The sequence below is a fragment of the Camelina sativa genome, chromosome 19 (assembly GCF_000633955.1).
Source record: "Camelina sativa cultivar DH55 chromosome 19, Cs, whole genome shotgun sequence".
Classification (NCBI taxonomy): Eukaryota; Viridiplantae; Streptophyta; class Magnoliopsida; order Brassicales; family Brassicaceae; genus Camelina; species Camelina sativa.
This window is the reverse complement of record NC_025703.1, coordinates 8,415,089-8,437,054: the sequence shown is the minus strand read 5'-3', so window position 1 is coordinate 8,437,054 and position 21,966 is coordinate 8,415,089. Positions and strand designations below refer to the sequence as shown.

Below are 21,966 nucleotides of genomic sequence, written 5' to 3'. Positions count from 1 at the left end.
AAAGTTAGCCATTACCATGATTTTAACACATATCAACTAAAACAAAAAATTTGTTTTAAACAATATTAATAATGTATAAAGATAATTATTATAATACAAAAATTACAAAAATTATGCAGTTTTTTAAAATAATTATATATATATATATATATCAATCATAAAATTCGAAATTATAACATTATTTACTTATTTTAATTTTAAGTTATTAATTCTACAAAAAAATAGAAAAGAGATTAAGGAAAATATACAGTAAATTATTAATTCTAAAAAATATAAGTACTCACTTCTATATAAACATAGAGCATCTCATATTTTTCATCTAACAAAATAATTTATTCAAAAATAATGCTTTCAATTTTGTTCTATTGGTGAAACTTTTTTAATGAGAAGACAAATTTTCCTTATTTTTTTTAAACCAAAATATACTCCTACTTTCTTCTTTTTAGTTTGGAATAGGTAAGATTAATATATTAACCCAAAAAAAGAGGAAAATGAATATATGGATCTTCTTTTTTAATACTGTATTTTAAAATTTATTGTAATAGTTTTAGATTGTTTTATTTAATTTATAATTTCATTTTTGAATTATTTGATATTCATATATTACTGTGCCTATAATTTTTTACTATTTCTTTAATTGTGTCAAATTAATTTTCTTCTAATTTTTCAACCTTGATTGGTTGGTCATAGACCTTTTATTTTGTGCAAACATAATTGTTACCATTCGTTCAATCTTAAAAGGAGATAAAAATGAGAAACTCATCAACCTAATGGTTAGACAAAATAGGCTAATCAAACACAAGCTTACAACAAACATAGATAGATAGATTGAATAAATATAAATCGTTGTTGATAGATCCATAGGAGCTCGGAGACAGAGACTACATCATGATATGTCAAAGAAACTTCCACGAATACATTGTGAATTTTAACATTAGTTACTATCAAAAGATTTTGTGACGTTGGAAAAGGTTCGTTAGTTTCATTGGTTGTTGGAGCAATTCACTGTGAGATAACTAAAAGACGTGAACATGTTGTCTCCATACAGGAGGAGGGCATAGCCGAGATTCTCTCTATGGTGGAGGAGGTTGGACGCAAGGTTATCTTCCCAAGGGAGGAGGGCAGAGCCAAGGTTCCTCTATGGTGGAAGAGGTTGGATGCAAGGTTCTCTCCATAAGGGAGGAGGGCATAACCGAGGTTCTCTGCATGGTTGGTCATACACTATTGTGTTGTAATTTATTTTTTATTTGAAATATTCTTTGAGCCAACAATTTTAGTGGTTAAAGAAACTATGTAAAAATAAAAGTAAAGAGACATATAATAGTTGGCTTAATTTGTTCGTATAGATATTTTCTAGGTTATGATAAATTATATATATGTAACATACAATATACATAGGTGTAAAAAACACACACATTTAATGGTAACATACATAAAAGATTTGTAATATAAATCANAAATGGTAACTGTTCTTAAAACCCACTAGCCCGTTTATAAATTTATAAATTTCAGGCCTGACTAAAATATTTGTTTTTCGCTAACAAATATTTTGGTTAAACTTTCAAAACTGAGGCCCAATGTTTCTTGTTGTTAACATATGATTTTTTTTTTGGAAAATGAATAAAAACTGTTAAATGCATAACCCAATAATAATAAAAGGATTATTATATTATCTTTGATTTGCTATTATTAGGATTAATAACATTACAATTTAAAATAATACGAGCATAGGAAATACTGGAAACAATTGAAACAGGGTAACAGCAGAGTTTATAAACTTGGTAGATCATGCGTGTGTTTTAAATTAATCTCTACTCTAATCTGATGCACGGTCAAAGTCGTCTGACCACCATTCCGATCTCAGAACTGAAACAATATGGTAGGGAATGGTTACACCATTAAGTGAGTTATTCAAATAAAAAATAGAAAACGAGTGATATGTCACCATTTACAATTTCATTTATCAATTTGGGTTTTGTTTCATTAAAAAAATTGTACGCAACACATGCATAATTACACATAAAAGATGAAAAACACATTTCAATTTTTCAATGTAAACAATACCATGCGTTTTTTTGCAAATCCTCACCCATAGTTAATAATATCATTTAATAATGATAAAACATGTGTATAAAATTAAACATACAACACAAAATATTATCATACACAATTTCTTTTATATCACTTAAAAAATTAAGTTTTTTTTTTCCTTTTTTCATTCAAGTATCCATTATTATTTGAAAGTATTTTTTATAGTTGACTTATTATTATTAGTTCAAAAGATTATGAATTTAAATGTATATTTATGTAATTAAGTTATGTTTTAGCAAATAACTTCTTTTTTTGACAAGTTTTAGCAAATAACTAATAAATGCAATATAATTATTTGAAACAAACAATGAATAGCTTATTAGATTAGATTATACTTAATATTATTATTATGATTTTTCAGTAATATGCAAATATCATAAATACTAAATTATGTGTAAATATAATCAATTTAGCGATATATATGTATATTTCATGAACCACAATTACATTTTTTTACCAGTCAAACATTCTATTGTAAACCGCAAATAGTTTTTTTCACCAATCACTTTTTATTATATACCGCTTATTTTGTATAAACCGCAATTGTCCTGCAACCCGCATGTACCGCAGTTGATCTGTACCGCACTCTAAAACCATTTTTCCGGCACAACTAAATACGCAGTCACCATTCGGACACTAAACCAGCATCTTTTAAGAAAAATGTCAATGTAGATTTTTATTATAATAATAATTAAATATCTTTTTATTTACCTTACACAGAAGCTTCATTAGACCATCGATTCCCCACTCGGAAATGAATGGAAGCATTATGACCGAAGCCACTTGTGAAGTGGATCTTTATATGTTGATTGTTCACTTACACAAGATGAAATAGATTAATGAGTTTTAAAAAAAAAAACAGATAAATTATTTTATCAAAAAGAATAAAAACCATAGACAGCTATAAGCAAACAAAAGGGAGAAAGAGAAGCACAACTAGGGTTTTAAAACAAGTGGCTTGTTTTTCATATTTTTATATTTTTAAAAATAATCAGTATTTATATGGCAATAATAAACGTGTATACATATATTGTTTATATAGTATGACAAAGCCTTAATAATAGAAAGAAAATGTTTGCAAAAAGGAAAATATTATAGAAAGAAAATTTTCTTTATCAAAAATATTGAAAACAACAATTTTTCTTAGTATATTTATTTCTTGTTTTTGTGCTTATATTGTTAAATTCTTTTTTGATAATTTGTTTCTCTAACAAAAATTTAGATTAAAAATAATAAGTTTGTTGAATACTTTTTTCCAACAATTTTTTAGTATCTTTTTAGAATATATATAATTTACAAATAATCTCTATTTTAATTAATATGAATTTTGTACCGCAAATTATTTTTTACCAATCAAACATTATTTTGTACCGCTTATTTTGGAGTAACTGCACTTGTCCCGCAAATACATTTGTCCCGCACGTACCGCAGTTGAACCGTACCGTACTAGCAAATTTTTTGTTCTACACTACTAAATCAGCGGTTACCATTCAGATCCATATATGTTGTAAAAACATTACTGTTCTTAGTTGGGATTTTTCGCGGTTTTTTGGGATTTTTGTTGTTGTTGTCGTTGTCGTCATTGTTTTTGGAATACTAAGGGGGAGGTATTGATTTAGGATTTAGAAAGAATTTTAATGACTTTATGTTTTTGCTGATTGTTAGAATCATAGAAATTTGAAAGTTAAAAATAAAGGATTCTAAAGAGATTGTTTAGGAAGTTTTTTAAAATCTTGATGATTTGTTTTTTCTAATCTTATAAAATCTTTCTATTTGAAAGAGATTGTTTAGGAAGTTTTTTAAAATCTTGATGATTTGTTTTTTCTAATCTTGTAAAATCTTTCTATTTGATGAAAGAGTTTTCGTAACTTTTGTTATGAAGAAAATAATATAAAATCCTAAACCAATAACATAAAATTTGAATTCATTAACAATCCAAGATTCTTTTGTTTTACTTGAATAACATAAAATTTTTAATGACTTTATAAAACTCTTAATCCAATAACACTAGATTTATCAAGATTTTAGATAACTTTTTACAAATCCACAACCAATAACACCAAATTTTTAAAGAGTTTTTAAAAGTCTTGATTGAATAACAACATATTTTACCTAATTTTTAAAGTTATTAATTTTTTTTTTAAATCTTAAACCAATACCTCTCCTAATAATATAATCAAGAATAAAGAATTTATATTATCATATTCATAGTTATTTAAAATTGTTAATATTTTCGTGTTTTACGGCTTTTTGGAAAACTAGACAGGGCAGGGTCCTACCCACGTGCGTTTTAAAGAGCTGTGGACAAATGTTTTTCTCTTTTCTATGTCTTGTAGACAAATTAACGAGTCTCTCTTCTTTTCTACTCTTTCCTACAAATAAATAATAGTATGACATAGTGTAACTGCTTTCTCTGATTGAGTAATCGGTAGTAATTAGGATTTAAGGTAAACATAATAGTTTACGAACGTATTTAGTTTTGCACAAAAAAAAAGGAACGTAATTTAGTAAATGATTTGTGAAAAAAAAAATCGTAACCGAAGGGTGAATGGTAGGGAATGTCAAATTTCGAGTGTGAGAATTATATATAGTGTTAAAAAAGTATAGATTATGTTGATTAATATGAAACTTGACATAACATTCGTCCGGGAAAAAAAAACCCAAGAAACAGATTATAATAGAGTTATCACCAGCATTACGGATTCATGACCACGTTTAAGAAAATCATTCGATTATTTCGGCAAACTTTGCTTTCTCATAACAAGATATTAGTGTTGTTGATATGTATTTATGTAACATATGAACTAGACATATATAGATGCATGATTGGTTGGAGTTTATTTTTATTTTTATTTAATCACGCTTTTGGCTATAAACTTGGAAAATGATAAACTAGTAAAAAAGTGAAGAATTCGACACCTTGCTGGTGCATGTTTCTAGAAAGCTAGTTTATAACTAATCAAGGTTAGATTATGATTATTGTACAACGTTACTTAATGTTTAGGGATCTAATTGCCACCCAATAATTGATTTTTCAAGATGTGCCTTTTCTTTAAAGATAATTCTAGAGGACGAAGGAAAGAACAAACCACAACTTGTATCGTTAGCGTGTGAACCTCGTGCCATATTGCCTTTTTAGGCCTTCATAGATACATTAATGGCAACTTAAATTATCGCCTAGCATTGATTAGTTTCATGTCATATATTAATCACTAGTTCTTCGTCTTTACAACTAACTATATAACAAAAACAAGTACTTCAACTACTACTACTACACCATATTGATTTAGATGTATGTGCATTATTGTAAGTGTACCCCACTTCTAATTTTTATCTGATTAATTACTAGAAATCTTCATATTTAGACTTTGAGAGTCTGATTAGTTAGACTTTAGAGTCCTAATTGATCATATTGACATCTATTTTTCAGCATTGCATGGTTCATAATTGGCCGTCTAGGATTATAGGAAGATGAACTTTTGGCATTATCTAGCGATACTTTATTCACTTTTAGAGCGTCTTCATCGAAACCCTAATATGTTGAATTGTTGTTTTGTAGACTTTAGAAATCCCCCAAAAAATATTAAGATAAGAAATACAAATTATGACAATCGTTCTATTGGTGGGAGAAATAGTTTACAAAAATCGAGAGTGACATTAAAAATCCAACTCTTTTATAAATAAGTACAAATAAACACTACAAAAAAGACGCCATTCAACGTCAGTTGGTTTAGAGGTTAACGTCGGTATTTAACCGACTTAATTATATTGACGTCGGTTTTATAAGCGACGTGTTAGCGTTTAACGTAAAAGTAATTTACTTCAGTTGTTAAAACGACGTAAACTTTAACGACATAAAATTAGCGTCAGTTCTCTAATTATTAGCGTCAGTTAATAAAACGAAATAGTTAATGTCACTAAATTAACCGACGTTATCTGCCTTTGTTTTATTACCAGTTTATTAGTTTATTATATTTATTTATTATATAAATAAAAAATCGCAGGAAACTAAAATTAAGAAAGACAATTGCCGTGTATAGAAACTTTCTGAAAAATATAAAAATCCTCAAAAAGAATTCACAATCTGCCCATCTGCTCTTCAAGGTTTTAAACTGTGGTCTTTGAAAGAAGTGACCAACTTACATCTGCATTCGGATTGGAGATAAGCACGTATCATGAGTCTAGCATTACGTCAACACCCACCTGAGGATATGCCACTGGAAAAAGATATGAATCAACCATATTAAAGAAGTCAACACATAGAGTTGCTATAATGTAATCCACATACCTGAAACCTCTTATATTTTCAAGATCTTCTATTTGCCTCACTAATCTAATATTAGAAATATTATCTGATATAATCATTAAACTTTGAACAGGAGGATGAGATTCTTCAATGATAACTTCAGGAGGAATTTCATCTGAAATAGTAGGATCACCCATATCATACAAGCCTCTTGGTTGGACGTGTACAACAACACTCCATTCTTTTTCTTGTGGATCTTCCACATAGTAAACCAATCTTGCCTGAGAAGCCAGGACATAAGGCTCATCTTCTTCACCATTTCCAGTGTGAATTCAACGAGAGAAATTTACCATAGTATGACCAAAATCATCCTTCTTATACCCTCTAGCATCACGAGTATCAACCCATTTACATTTGAATAATATAACTCTAAATGAGTCATAGTAGTTCAATTCCAGAATTTCAGTTAATTTCCCATAGTACGAAACATCTCCGGCTCCAGGATTAAGATCACGTGAACTAGCATAACTAATGGTTTCAGCTGAGACAAAAATTCCACTATTCTGAGTTCTTAGGTCTTGCTCCCTTTCTATAGTTCTAAACTTGAAGCCATTGATGTTATATGCTGAGAACTTTAAAACCGTACTAGATGGACCAAATGCAAGGCAACATATATCAGCAGAAATACCAACAAAATCACTATGATAATTAACCATAATCACGAAAATATTTTCAGATTAAAGTAGAAAACTTACTTGCGATAGTCATCTAAGAAATAACTATTGACTAAGATATATCGGTGAGCTTGTTGTCGTTCTATAGGACTAAGTGTATCCATTCTAGAAGCACCAACATGTCTCCCAAGTAAAGGAAAAACATGTTGAATTTGTGATTCAGGACCTAAGTCATGCTCAGCCATAGGGTGATCATCCACTCTACCTAATACGATTAAATCGTGTTTCTACTCCATCAAGATACATAGAGCAAAACGTAAGACACTCATCAGCAATATACTGCTTACAAATGGACCCTTCAGGTTGAGCTCGATTTCTGACATAATACTTAAAACGCCCAAAGGTGAAAAATGATGAAAAATGATGGAGGAAAAATCATCTCTAAATGGTACAACGTAAGTGCAATATGCTCCTGCAACTTATCCAGTTCAATAATATCCAATACCTTTGAACTTATTTCTCGAAAGAAGCGACATAACTCTGTTACAACAAATGAGACCTCTTGTGGTAAAACGTTACGTATAGCGATAGACAACAACTGACCCATTAAGATGTGGCAATCATGACTCTTTAAACCCACCATTTTTCGTTGATTCAGATCACTACAAGTAGAAATATTTGAAGAATATCCATTCACATCATTAAGATAGTAAGAAATCTATCTTTCTCTTGTGTGGTCATTGTAAAACATGCCGGAAGATATTTTCCATTTTCATCAGACCACAACTCTTGACGAATACCAAGCTCCTGCAAATCTTTTCTAGCACTGAGATTATCTTTTGACTTGCCTTTATCATCCAAAAAGGTAAAAATGAGATTGTCAAATACGTTTTTTTCTATGTGCATCAAATCCAGATTGTGACGTAATAGAAGATGTTCCCAATAAGGGAGTTTAAAAAATATACTACTCTTTCTCCATTGATTTTTCCTAACTTCTAGCCTGCGCCGCTTCTTTCCAATATTATCTACATTCTTCCCCAAAATAACATGAACATTTTTGAGTTGCTGGAGAATAACATTTCCTGATGGTGTAATAGGAGCAGCCCTTTGTTTCAATAAAGCCATCAAAATGCTGCTTATCCTTCCGAAAATATGACTTTGAGGTAGAAACCGACGATTTCCCATGTAGCAGTTTTTCTTCCCATGGCGTAAGCGAAACTATGCAGCATCATCATTACATGAAGGACANCTTCCTGATGGTGTAATAGGAGCAACCCTTATTTCAGTAGAGCCATCAAAATGCTGCTTATCTTTCCGAAAAATATGGTTTTGAGGCAGAAACCGACGATGTCCCATGTAGCAGTTTTTCTTCCCATGGCGTAAGCGAAACTCTGCAGCATCATAATTACATGAAGGACAAGCCAATCTTGTGTATATGTTCCACCCAGATAAATTTCCAAGCCCTGGAAAATCACTGATGGTCCATAACAAAACCGCACGCATACAAAATGACTCTTTTAAAGAAGCATCATACGTTGAAACACCATCATACCATAACTCTCTTAGTTCTTGTATAAGAGGTTGAAGATAGATATCAATATCATTACCTGGCATGTGTTTTCCCGGGATTAGCATTGAAAGAATCATTGATGTATCCTTCATGGACATCCAAGGAGGAAAATTGTAAGGAAATAAAAGCACAGGCCATACACTATAGCTTGTACTCATTGAACCAAATGGATTAAACCCATCAGTTGCTAATCCTAGTCTGACATTCCTTGGATCTGATGCAAACTCTGGAAATTTTTTATTAAATGCTTTCCAAGCCTTTCCATCTCTAGGATGTCTTAGTCCACCATCTCTGTTCTCAGATTCAGCATGCCACCTCATATACTCAGCAGTTTTAGATGACATAAATAAACGCTGCAAGCGTGGTTTCAAAGGAAAATACCTAAGGACTTTAGCTGCTTGTTGTTTCTTTTTCTTCTTCTTTTTATCCTCTGTATCATTAACTGTTGTAGATGTCTTCCACCTTGATTTTTCACAGATTTTGCATGTGTTTCTAGATGCATCATCTCCCCAATACAACATGCAGTCATTGGGACACACATGAATAGTCTCATAGTTAAATCCTAACTTATGTATTATTTTCTTCATATCATTAAATGAACCTGGCAGCTTTGCATGCTCAAAAGCTTCCTTCAAGAGATCAATTAGCAGTGACATTCCTTTGTCACTTATCCTAGACATACACTTGATGTGATACAACTTAATCATCAATGATAACTTGCTGAATGTGTGGCACCCCTCATATAAAGCTTCATTACAGTCTGATAACAAATCATCAAATGCCTCCTTTTGCTTTGAATGATCCTCCACAGGAACACTTGCAGATTCATTAAAGTTATTATTCATATCTGGGAAAACATCTTCAAGCAGATTCATAATCGGGTTTTCAGCTTGACCACCATCAGATTCAGGTTCTAATCTCACTGTTTGCTCTTGCAAATCTATTTCTTCGCCATGGAGATACCAATTTGTATACGCAGGTAGCAAACCATGACAGATTAAATCACCCTTAATCTCAACCCTAAGCTTGTATTTAACAAGACAACAGCGCTGATAAGGACATTTTACCATCTCTGTATTACAACTACCAAAAGCAAAATCCAAAAATGTTTCAACTCCACTTATGTAGTCTTGAGATAAACGATGTTTTGTTATCCAAGATTTGTCCACTTTACAGTCACTCTACGAATAGAGTAAACTAATTATCAGATAAACAAAAATATTCTGACTTCCACAGAAATGGAAATCGAACAACATAAACAATCCTACTGAAGCAAGAAGCAAGTCAAGCAAAACATGAACATGAGAATATAACATTTCGGTTCCTCTGAGCTTATATATCTAACATTTTTCACTTTCCATTGAACACAAGTATCAAACGGGAACATATAAGAAACAAAGTAGCAGCTAAATCGTACAAAAACAAAGCTCAACACTCAATCTAGATGTAGACAAGTGAATGGTACCTTAAATTTCAAATTTCAGAGAGATTCACCAAAGCTGAAAAATTGATCCTAAATATCATCACGAATCCTTCAACCAAAATTCATAATCACTGTTAGAATCGACATATTTCGTCAATAACACAACAAATTTTAAGAAATTCAAACCTTACTAACCTCTTACGGAGTTGCAGAAAACTTTTCAAATCGATATTGATGAAATCGGTGAAGGATTTGGGATTCGTTGAGACTTGAGACTGATGAGTTATTTTAATCCAGTTAGAAATGCATAAAAACGAAAAACCCCATGATTTTGATTTTGATTGCTCTGTGTTTTCTGGGTTGAGAAACGAGAAGAAGCTTTGAAGAAGAAGAAGGTTTAATTAATTAAAAAGCTTGATTAATTTGAAGACCTTATCGGTTTTTTTCTTTTGTTTCATGTTGGGCTTTTTTGGGCCTTTTCATTTTCTAGAAACTAATCCATTCACAAATTGAAAATTTTTAGAAAATAAAATAAATGTTAACGTCGGTTAAACAACTGATGTTAATATCAGTTCCATTCTAACATTTAACGTCGGTTGAAGAACTGACTTAAAAGAACCGACGTTATTTAACGTGCTTCTTGTAGTGAAAAATCCAACTTGAACTGCATTTTGGCAACTAATTAAAACGTAAAAAGTTAATATTGACATACAAAAAAATGTTTAAAAAATTAATAATAACAAATTGATAAAACAAAAAAATTGTATATTACTCTCTTGACAACCCAACAAACTTTGTCGTCGATTGAGATGAGACAGCAGATAAATGCCCATCACTTGTTTCAATACAGCAACCAAGCGACGTACCATAATTCATATCTACATTTTCTGTTTAAATATTTGTTTTTTGTTGTTGTTACTTGTTGTGAATTTAACATTTTGTTCTTGTCGTATACGTTAGGTTCGTAAAACCATATTTCTTAATATAAGTAATTATTTCTAAACGTAATTATATTTACCATAAGAATATATCATCCAATATTTGCACAAGTAAAACAGTGACATAATTTGAAGAAAAAAAAACATTTATACCAAAGCGTGAATTTAGTTACATAATAATACTAAATTGCCTAAACCATACTATTCAGTTGGACGTATCCTTTTCCCCGATTATGAATTTTTAATTTTATTAAAAAGAAGTAGATAATCTGAGAGCACACACACGTGTGGTCCAACATGTTATGCGCTCCACGTGCGAATAAGAATGGTCAGTGCCTCAGTGGCTTCACTTGTGTATGGCTTGGAGTTTGGACCATTGGTTTGGACAGTGGTATACTGGTATACGATAGACTGCGCATCATGTAGGAACTAAAACAGCCTTGATTATATATAACACACGATTTACCAATTACCATGAGATCCGCCATGATGTAGAAATCCTAAATGTTTGATTTTATTTTTTGATTAATCAATCATTTTTACAAGTTTCATACTTATAATGCAAAATAAACCAACGGAAAGGTGAATTTAGTAAATTTCTCTGTTGAATAACATGCGCACACAATTGAACCGAATATTTCCGTGCTTGGATTCAGACATTTAATTTAGCTATACTGATAAGTGATAAAGATGTCTTCTACATATAATACATATGATGTCTTATATATATATATATAGAGTTTTTTTTTATTTGTTTTAGGGCTTAGAAAAGAAAATCAAACATTTAGGATTTTTTATTTCTTTCAAAGTTACTTATGGGCATTGTTCCTGTTTAATCCGTATATTGATGTTTGTTGTTATATTCTATAGGAAATCTTATTAGTTATTATTTGAAAACTAGATTTGTGAGAAATACTTACATTGAGTGTCGTTTAATGTATATAAAGAATTTAAGATCTATCCTTACGAAAGACAAAAAAAAGAGTTCGTTCTAGCCTTCTTTTTTTCTCTGCCATAACCATCGAGATCTGCTCTCCCGGCAGCGCCGAACCCGATCGGTGTTGCTGGGACTTGGTTTCTTCATCTCTGTGGCCTCCTCTTTCTCTGTAGTCTACTCGCTTTCAGTTTCAGTCTTTCCGGAGATATGTTAAGATTCCATATCTCATCTCCGCCGTTGCATCAGCTTCAACCATCCTCTCCGCCTCCGCACCTGGCTACTCCCCTCGGTGAACCCTTTACATCGAGTCCTCACCGCTTTGGTATTGATCGAGAGATCCTCCAGTGTCCCTCTAGGCTCGGTTTCCGTCTATCTCACCACCCCCTTAAGCCGTCAATTATCACATCTTACCGCTCCTCGAATCCAAATCCTCTCACCAAGTACTTTGCTTGGCTGCAGCTGGACGGAAGCTCTGTCTTGACGCTGGCACCGGTGAACCACTTGACGAAGAAACCCTCCTCCTTGGTGGCCTCTGTTTCTCTCTCGGTAATCCTCTGTCCCAAGTCTATTCCCCAATCTTATATTCAAACCCTGGAAGATAGATTACGATGGTTAAACTATAAGTATAAGTCATCCCTGACCTGGTATTGTCTTAGACCCCATGACCTTAATTACATAATTAGCCCAAATCGATTAGTATCTTTGTATCCTGCTTGGTCAAGTCGAGTTACACTCGGTAGCAGATCCCTAGATGCTTCAGTTGTGGTTGAATCCTCCTTGAGTCAAGACCAATTAATTTGCTTGGTTTGGAAGCTTGCAGTGCAGCTCTTTGATAATGATGTTGATCTGCCAATCGGTTTATCTCTATTGTTGGCTCTCCCTGATCCTTTATCCTACATATTACCAATACCCCAACTGTTCCAGTGTCAACTTGTAACTAGGTCTAGTCTGAATTCCACTCTTCTCCTTTCTAGTCAATGGTCGCTTAGCTTAAGGATACCGCTAGTACGAAGACTGCTAGTGACTCTTAATCAGCATCTGTTGCTTTATTGGCCCAAGAGTCTGTTAAGAATCCTGTTACTAGAATCAATTAAGGATGACCCTCTAGAAGGAGATAGTTTGGGGAATCTTGGCATTATGATCCCACCTCTAAGGAGTGGGGGTTACCGATGCTTCACCAACTCTCTACCTATACTTTGCCTAAGCTCAAAGATCTTTAAACCGAAAATCAACTACTTCTTGAAGTTCCCTCATATTAGCTTGAAGACTAGTGGCATTATGACCCTCACTCCAAGGAGAAGTGGTTACCACAACCTCTTGAAGTCCTGTTCTAGCAACCTTGGACCAACAACTACGTTTGTAGTAACCGGTTATCAGAGCCTTAACACTCCTGCTCGACCCTTTGGCAACTCAGCTGTGCCAGTTTCATCTCCGCCCAGTTTTCGAAATCCCAAGACAGTGGCTCACTACTCCTTGGCCTTGTTCATGGAGTCTGCATCGGTTTGCCTTGATCTCACAAGTTCCATATTGCTCCTAAGCAGGTGGTTCACAGCTCTCAAGCTTTTCATATCGAATACCCTTATCTATTTCTGTACTTTTATTGTTCTATGCTTTGATTTAGCTTATCCTGTAATGTACCTTAAACTATCTTTATCATGTATGTTACTTTCTGCTTGAATGAAATGGTAACGTCTCTTTGATCGAAAAAAAAAAGATCTATCATTACGTGGATTAAAATTTGTGTTGTTGTGACCGTCGGAAATATTGGTATCGGAAATATTGGTATCGCATAGGTTCTCGTGGTTGTTTCATTTCATACATGGTTAAAAATATATTGGTGGAGGTTATCTAAAAAATAATTGACTTCAGAAAATATATATTAAATCTATATATAGTGTAGCTGTGTATGACAATTAGACAAAGCAATACATTAAGAAAATTGTATTTTTTTAAGTACATACGAATATTATATTTGTTTAGCTATAGTAGATTCGTTTATGAACTTTAATTAGTTTTATGGATGTAGTCTGAAGGCTGAACCTCAAGAAGAAGCTTTGTTATGAACTTAGAGGATCTCCAATTCATTTCTATTCTATTTTTTTTTATAAATATAGAAAAATATAGCAATTTATTTTAAAAGTAATTTTATTTCAACTCATCTTTATTCTCACATCTAAAATAGTGATTGCTATATTTTCCTCTATTTATGGAGAAAAAAAATAGATTTTTTATATATAAAAGAAAATATAGAAATATCTATTTTATAGATGGTCTTAGTTTTATGGATGTAGCATGTAGTTAATTTTTCAACTTTCTTTCACAAAATATGATTTCGGACGTTTTATTATTATATTCTTAAGTGTTTCTTTGTTTCTGAAATGCTTCTTTTCAAAATTACACTTCCATCTAAATTTATAATCATGAAAATGTATACAGTGTATCTAAACCGACAACTGAGTGACTTAAATAGTTGACAAACAAAAGTGATTGGAATAAAACCAATAAATAGTCTTTATTGACAATCAAATTAAAGAGGCTTAACAAAAAGCAGCTTAAAGGTCATAGTGACATTATTTATACACACGAAAAGAGTACTCTGCGACTACGCCAAAATCATTTAATCCATGTACTCTCTCCTCTTTTCTTGTTTGTTCGTCAAATATTTACTTTGATGAACACATGGTTGTCTTTTCTCTCGTAGTACTACGACTAATTTATACTACATGACTACATCAATTTTAAGATTAAACTCAAAATTAGGTTTCAGTACTTACCTCGAGCTACGCAAACATTGTAAGGCTAGTATATCACACACATTGCACGGTATTTATGCTAGTAAATACGCAATATTTTATTTTTCTTTAAATGTAGTCAAATTACACTGATACACAATTAACCCGAATTATCTTCTGAAGCATATGATATATTCAAAGATTTTTATTGTCTACCCAATTGAATGCACATCACATGTGCAACAAAAACATAAGTGTTGGGGTGGGGTTTAAGGGTTTTGTACAAGTAGTACTGAGAAAAGTTTGAGATAATGTAAAATCCCACATGACATGTGTCAGAAAACATTTATTTTCATGAATTTGCTTCTTATTTTTTTGGTATTACTATTCATTCCTCCAAAATACTAGTAACAGTTTCACCAAAATCAGTGCCTTTTGGCCGACCAAAAACAAAGAAGAAGATTTTAGTGCCTTTTTTCAACTTTTTATTTTTAATTTAGATTTCCCAGTAAATTTTTTTAGGAGTGTCAAAAAAAAAAAAAAAAAGTTGGCAAAAAATATAGAGTGATGCGATTTATCTCTCTATTTCAGTGTTCACCTTTTTTAACAGAAGAAGAAAAGAAATATACCCCGCTGCTCAGACTGGAGCATGTGAGTCACTCATCATCATGTTCATGTCTTTATGTCTTTCTCAACCATGTGATTGTGTTAAACTCTCTAGATTATTATTTATTTTTTAACCTTTTTCTGCATCTCCAAAATCTAACCACATTACCAAAATAAACCCAAATACCATATACAAAAGAAGAAACAAGCGTAATATTGTAAGTAGTGGTGTCATAACAAATCTTTTCAACAAAGAGAATTCAATCCCAATCAACCAAACCTAACTTACAAACATAACAAAACAAAAAAATTAAACTATATCATTGTTGCATTTGGCCTTATCATTAATTTCACCAAACACTTAAAAAAACCATTAAGTCATTACGTCTAGTTATCTTAACCATAAAGCATTGTAATCACAAACTCAAATGTGCTTCCACGATTATCAAGAAACTGAAAAATTTATTACGATTATCATTACAGAAACCAATCACTGTCCTGTTCTTTTTCCTTTTTCCGGCACTATTTTTGGTAAACATAGAGATTCAAGAAGGAACAAAAAAAAAAAGGATATACATAAATGATGAAAATGGTAAATAAAAAAGTTGAATAAAAGTAAAAATATTCAAACACGACCAAACAATACAGTGAGATGAGAAGAATAATAATATGAAGAAAACAAAAACATTTAAAAAAGAAAAAAAAGGAAGAAGACAGTTTGGCCCAACTAACCAAGCATATGTGTATGTCCCCCATCATGACCTGGCGGCGGCGGCGGAGGAGAGGTGACGGCGGAGAGAATAGCAGTCATAGCACGAATCTGCATCTCCATGGCAGCAATATAATCAGTGGTTTCTTCTAAAACCACCGGTAAGGTCTGTTTACGGCAACCGGGAACTAACCGGCTCAGAACTTTCACTTTCCTCTGTACAGCTGGCAATCCTTTTGCCTTTAGCCTCAAAACCGTCGCTCTCTGTTTCTTCGACCTAATACTGATACTCCCGGTCGTCAACGTCGTCGTTTTCGTCGGAGACGGGTTCGGGATTCTCTGCCGTTTCTGTTTCCTGAATTTGAGTTTAACGGCTTTCGATAGTATCGCTCGACTCCAGAGTGTTTTACCTCTCGCCGCAACTGCTAAAGCTCTGTCCGCGACTTCGCGTACGGCTCTACCACCTCGTGGATTCGAAGACGACGATGACGACGTCGGTTGTTGACTGATTCGTAGCTCTCTTAGAGCACGGACTAGCTTCGTCGAGTAGATCTGTTGCTGTTTCTCCGATCTCCATTTCTCCAACGATGTTGATTGAGATGAATCAACCGATGATGGTTGAGATTTCTTCCTCCGCTTACGACGGGAGCGATCGGAACTAGAGGTCGTCGTCGTCGTCGTCGTTGTTGTTGTTGGTTGAGTAATCTGATTCGATACGGGAGATATAGACTCCATAAATCGCCTGATCAGATCAGAATCAAGAATTCCGAAACTGTTGGATCAGAATCAGAGGATCTGTTAAAGATTAATAGAGAGATGAAGAAACGGGAAAGAGGATTAGAGAGGATATTAAGGGGATTAATAATTACCTGTTTTGGGAGGAGAGAACGGAACGGGACGGAGAAGAGAGAGAGAGACGATGAGGTGTCAGGAAGGTTGTGGAAGGCAAAAAAGGGAGAGACGACGATTCCTTTTTTTTATTTATTTATTAGTATTAAATAAGAAAGGGAATGAAGAAGCAAAGAATCGCATTTTTATACACATGAACCAAAATATTATTATTATTTTTTACTGTGGGTTGGGTTCCTTTGCTTCTATCCCATGTGATGTGCACTATCATTCTGTTGATTAAATTATTGTTAAATCCTTACTTTTCTTAATAGTTAATACAACTAATAATAACACTCTCTATTTTTAGCCAAATCATTTTTCTTTTGGTGCTAAAAATCCCTTTTGTTAATATATATAACAAAACTAGTGATTTTTGTGAGGTCACTGTCTTGTTATAGATTAGATTCAAATTTGAGAGTGAGTGAGTGCATTTGTAAACGATTACAAAAAAAAAAAGAGTAACAGATCATTTTAAGTTATAGTTATAGTTATAGTACTACACTTGTTTTTTACATAAATTTTTTCTATTTTTGTTTGACTTACTGATTTTTTAAGAAATTTAATGTTTAATTGTTAACTATGAAAAAATAATTTTAATGTATTACGGTAAAATTAAGAGAATTTGTTAAAAATACCTCTTTTGATATACCCCTTTTCAAAAATATCTTTTTTTCTGGCAATTTTTATTTTTGCCCTCCATTAATTTTTAATGACCATTTTACCCTTAAATGAAAAATATTTTATTCAATAAAAAGAAAAACAAAATTTTTCTGCCAAAAAATTTCCGACATATTTTCCCGCCAAAAAATTTTCGAAAAAATTTTCCCGCCAAAAATTTTTTTGTCCAAAAAATTTTGATAAAAATTTTCGACATAAAAATTTTCCCGCCAAAAAAAATTTACAAGGTTTTTAAANTGGTTCCATTGCTTCTCTCCCATGTGTGCACTATCATTATGTTGATTAAATTATTGTTAAATCCTTACTTTATTGAGTTTATTCTAATAATAATAACAACAATAATAATAACACTCTCTATTTATAGCCAAATCATTTTATTTTGGGTGCTAATTAGCCGTTTTTATATGTTATATTATATTTGCGAAAAAAAAAATATATATGTTATATGATTTCACTGTCTTGTTTATAGATTAGATTCAAATTTGGTAGTGAGTGAGTGAATTGTAAACGATAAACAAAGAAAGTAAAAGATTATATTATAGTACTACACTTGTTATTTATACATCAACTTTATTTTTATTTTTTCTTTTGTTTACTGTTTTTTTATAAAAAAAGGTTTAATTGTAAACTATGAAAAAAACAATTTAAATGTATTATGTTAAAATTAAATTGAAGAATATCTGGTAGAAATTTATAGTTAAGATTTATGATGTAGTTGTAATACCTTTTTCTAATGAACTTTATTTTGATATATATATATATATATATATATATATATTTTCTGTATAGCTTATTTTTGATTTTGATGAGAAAATAATAAAATTTTAGAATCTATATCTACATATTGAAAAGAAGAATAAAGATCCATATTCTGTCAAATTTTATCTTCTCATTTCATTTTCAAAAGTTTTAAATCAGAATGCTTAAATGAAATTAGGAATGATGTTTCGATAAAGACACGGACCAAAAGATGATTTGCCAACTGGACATATACAAAGGATATGGGTTTTTTTTGTTCTCTGAGACAGAAGGCTTATAATGAAACAAAAAGCCCATTGGTCTACTATCAAGGCCCATTTTGTTTGATGTTTGCGGCTGAGAAAAAAAAAAAACCCTAAAAACCTAAAATTCGTATGTATAAATACCAACACGTCCGGCAAAACCTAAAACAGTTCAGGTTTGCTGTGTTTGTGTTTTTTCTATGTTTGTGATCTTAAAAAGGGTTTTTTTTTTTAGCAAACTGATTGGATTCGCCTCTCAGATTGATTTTTCCTATAGAGTTTTCAGTATTTATGGGATGATTCTTTCATCTTTATTACTTAGAAGAGAGGCGATAGATTATTTTTGCAGGGGCGTTGAGTCGCTTCGCCTATGTTTTAACAGGTATAGCGAATAAGCTCGTGCTATATCTGTAATCATCTTTTTTGATTCGTTTTTTAAAAAAGTTCTTGTTATTAAAAGGATCCTATGATGGCATGAAATCTTTGAGACCTGATTTTATTATTGATGAAACGCTATAAGCATTTTTTACTCTGAGGATCCTAATTGTATTTTTGTCTGTTTTTTTTTTTTGTGTATTAAAATTTGATTTTTTGAGTAATCTTTATAATGTAATGTGGGAAAGATGATGATTATGCACTGGGCTCTGAGAAGTTGATTGACATTCGGCTTCGTTTTGATGGATAATGCAGCCTAGAAAGCTTTATCTGATTTCTCTTATTTCTTTAGTCTTTTTCTTTTGATATCTAGTTCGCAATAGTTATCGTGACAATATTCAAAACTTGAATTCGTATTTTTCAGTTATATCATCCAGAATCAAGTAGTACAAGGCAAATATTGAAGACTTGAGCTCTCCAAGTCATATTCTAAACATCTCGAGAAAAGATCGGATCCTAAAATATTATTACATTGAAAACGATTAAAGGCTTTAGCCGAAGAAAGTAGTTTGTTGAAATTTGACTGTTTTAATTTGAAAACGAAAATTACCAACTTTACTGACGAGCAATCACAGTTGCCTACCGATGTGTGAGTGAGCAATTCTGATTAGGTACTTGATTTACAAAAACTAAAAGAATCAAAAACTTGATGTTACATAGAATGGTATTGTTACTTATATAACACGACTATGTTACACAGTACAGACTTACAGTTACAGGTGTGATAAAAGAGATGAAAAACCAGAAAATACGGCATGAAGTCTTCTTTGACGAAAGGCTTGGTTGGTGGTAACTCATCAGGACAGAACTATGCAACGACTTGAAGAGAAACACCACAGTCAAACATTGCCGCTTAATACAAGAGAACTCATTACAATGTTTTCCAATTTTCCTTTTTGTTTTTTAGATGTTGCCCAGTTTTTTTTATTGCGTTCTAGGCAAAAAAAGTCATATAACCCAAGTAAGAAGAAACATTGTTGTAAAATGTTTTTTGCTTTTCAGTGTTCAAGAGCACTCCGTATAGAGACTTGCGAGTCTTGTGTTGTTGAGTTGAAGTGACCTCTGGATATGAGGTCATGATTCAAGAACACCACTATAACCGTGATGTCATCGTGAAAATGGCGCCTCACCTTCTTGTCAATCTTCCTTAGATCTGAATATCTCATCTCACGTTTCCTCGCTGCCTCGTGAAGAGCCGCCTTTATCAGTCTCTTTGCGCTTCCCTGAAGAGACACATTGCAACAAATCAATCATAAAACTTATCAGATCAAGACATGATCTTTTACTTGTAATAATCAGGGGATGTGTCTAAAACTAAACTCTCACTTGCACGGTAATCTAAAACTTATCCAGAACAAAAAAGCCATACGGATGTTTAATGAGGGGAGGAATATAACCAACACTAAGTACAAACTACTAATCATGGCAAGTCATCTGAGGGAGAAATCAAATCAGAAACTTACAGCGCGGGGATGGTTATGAACAATCTCAACTGCTTTTTCGTTTGTCAAATGTTCCCAAAGACCATCAGATGCAAAAATGAGAAACGAATCATTAGGGTGCAGAGGATGAGCGAGTATAGTCGGTGTTGCAGACATCAACGGTCTCTTCATTGGCTCTGCAAGTCTGAACTTTTGACTGATTGGCTCCTTGTTAAATTCGGGCCGCTTCATATACATGTCTCCTATAGACCTCGAAACCTAGATGAACATTAAATCAATGCTGATCACTAAAACAGGGAATGAACAGAAAATCCTAAGAGCTTTTGGTTAAGCTGATTAATTATTGGTAAATAGACACTACCAAGATGGTAAAGCCGTATGTTTAGCTTTTCTAGTGCGTATGTATGGAACTATGGAAGTTCATCATAAACCCTGCTCATAAACTACTTCACTACTTCATCATAAGGATTTGGACTTCTTAGATTCCTAATGGAATTTTTCTATAGCTTATATAAAAACGGGACATACCACTCAAATACTAAGAAAGAAAAATTAACCAATTTATCTCTTCCCAAAAGAGCATGAGAAGCCAGAGGTACAGCTCTAACCAAAAGTATGACTGACTAAATGAAAAAAAAGAAAGCACAGCAACGTGATCCATGTAGAGTGTCAGAGAAAGAAGGGAGAAAAACCAATGCAACACATTGAATCCTGCTATTCTGCAACCTAGTTATCCCTAATTTTGCGTCCTTATTTTTTTTTTTTGAGAAGCTAACAGAAAGAGAATGAGAAACTACCTGAATAATGCCCTTAACTCTCCAAACTCCATGCCTAAACACAACAATCTGCTGGTCATCAGGATGTAAGTCCTTAAGTTCCCAACGAATATCCTCGTTATTGGCATTGTGTTCAGTTGAGAGCTGGATAGCAGAGAGTCCGCCACAGTTGCCTTTCTTTCCAAGAACAACCCTTGAATCTCCAAGGCTTGCCACGAAAAGAGTATTCTGATATATCACTCCAACTAGACAACAAGTGCCAACAGTTGCCAAATTCGGTATCTCTTGCCACAGTTCTGAGACAATGGAAGCGAATCCTTCTTCAGTCGCATGAAAGGCTCTTTGTATAGTCTCTCTTGTCACAACTCCTTGCGTCTCCGCTGATATTTCTGCATAATCGTAAAGCCTGAGCAATCCCAACATAAGAGAGGCTCAACCTCCTTTTCATAAAATGTAGTACAGTACACTCCTAGGGACACACTCCACTTAACTAAATGCTTATGACAACAAAGCACAGCAAAGAACAATAAACACAGGATGAAGTTGTAAAAGTAAAAGACTAAAAATGGGCTAAAAGACTGTAGCTTTAAACTTGTATTAAGCAGCTTCAATGGGAAACCTAATTATATCCCCCAAAAGAGATTAAAAAGAAAGTCATAGTACCTAACTTTGTTGACCAATCACAATCTTCATCACTTGAACCCCAAAAAAACAAACTTTGAGAATTTAAGTCAACGGATTCATCTAAAATTATTATATGTAATTCCCACAAAAAAAAGACCCAAAGCTCTAAAAAAAAAAAAAAAAAAAAAAAAAA

At 32.6% G+C, this 21,966-nt stretch overlaps 3 protein-coding genes across 5 annotated transcripts in view; all 3 read right to left on the bottom strand.

The window, feature by feature from the left end:
• On the bottom strand, positions 8,289-9,651 carry LOC104767568. The gene is made up of 2 exons (XM_010491579.1): positions 8,506-9,651; positions 8,289-8,402 (listed from the first exon to the last, which is right to left on the bottom strand). The coding sequence occupies exons 1-2, from the start codon at positions 9,649-9,651 to the stop codon at positions 8,289-8,291; spliced, it is 1,260 nt and encodes a 419-aa protein (XP_010489881.1).
• LOC104765553 (transcription factor bHLH147-like) lies at positions 15,660-16,939 on the bottom strand. 3 transcript variants are annotated; one of them, XM_010489280.1, is made up of 2 exons: positions 16,796-16,939; positions 15,660-16,698 (listed from the first exon to the last, which is right to left on the bottom strand). In XM_010489280.1, the coding sequence occupies exon 2, from the start codon at positions 16,659-16,661 to the stop codon at positions 15,945-15,947; it is 717 nt and encodes a 238-aa protein (XP_010487582.1). In that variant the 5' UTR covers positions 16,662-16,698; positions 16,796-16,939; the 3' UTR covers positions 15,660-15,944. The 3 variants fall into 3 exon arrangements, with proteins under 3 accessions (XP_010487582.1, XP_010487581.1, XP_010487583.1); XM_010489279.1 differs by having other exon boundaries at positions 15,660-16,721; positions 16,796-16,933; XM_010489281.1 differs by having other exon boundaries at positions 15,660-16,668; positions 16,796-16,931.
• The window catches only part of LOC104765552 (probable protein phosphatase 2C 42), a 2,912-nt gene continuing 529 nt past the window's right edge, over positions 19,584-21,966 (bottom strand). Inside the window, exons 2-4 of the mRNA XM_010489278.2 lie at positions 21,171-21,538; positions 20,395-20,631; positions 19,584-20,154 (exon numbers count right to left, since the gene is read on the bottom strand). Coding sequence (XP_010487580.1) covers positions 19,930-20,154; positions 20,395-20,631; positions 21,171-21,538 — 830 coding nt within the window. The 3' untranslated portion in view covers positions 19,584-19,929. The remainder of the gene's footprint in view (positions 20,155-20,394; positions 20,632-21,170; positions 21,539-21,966) is intronic.

Bases quoted from the DNA above. Each gene is read 5' to 3' on its own strand.
- LOC104767568 (XM_010491579.1), bottom strand. From the start codon at position 9,651: ATGGTAAAATGTCCTTATCAGCGCTGTTGTCTTGTTAAATACAAGCTT. The intron at 8,403-8,505 runs GTTTTGTTATGG...ATGATGCTGCAG, and splicing joins AGTCATTTTGTATGCGTGCG to AGTTTCGCTTACGCCATGGG.
- LOC104765553 (XM_010489280.1), bottom strand. From the start codon at position 16,661: ATGGAGTCTATATCTCCCGTATCGAATCAGATTACTCAACCAACAACA.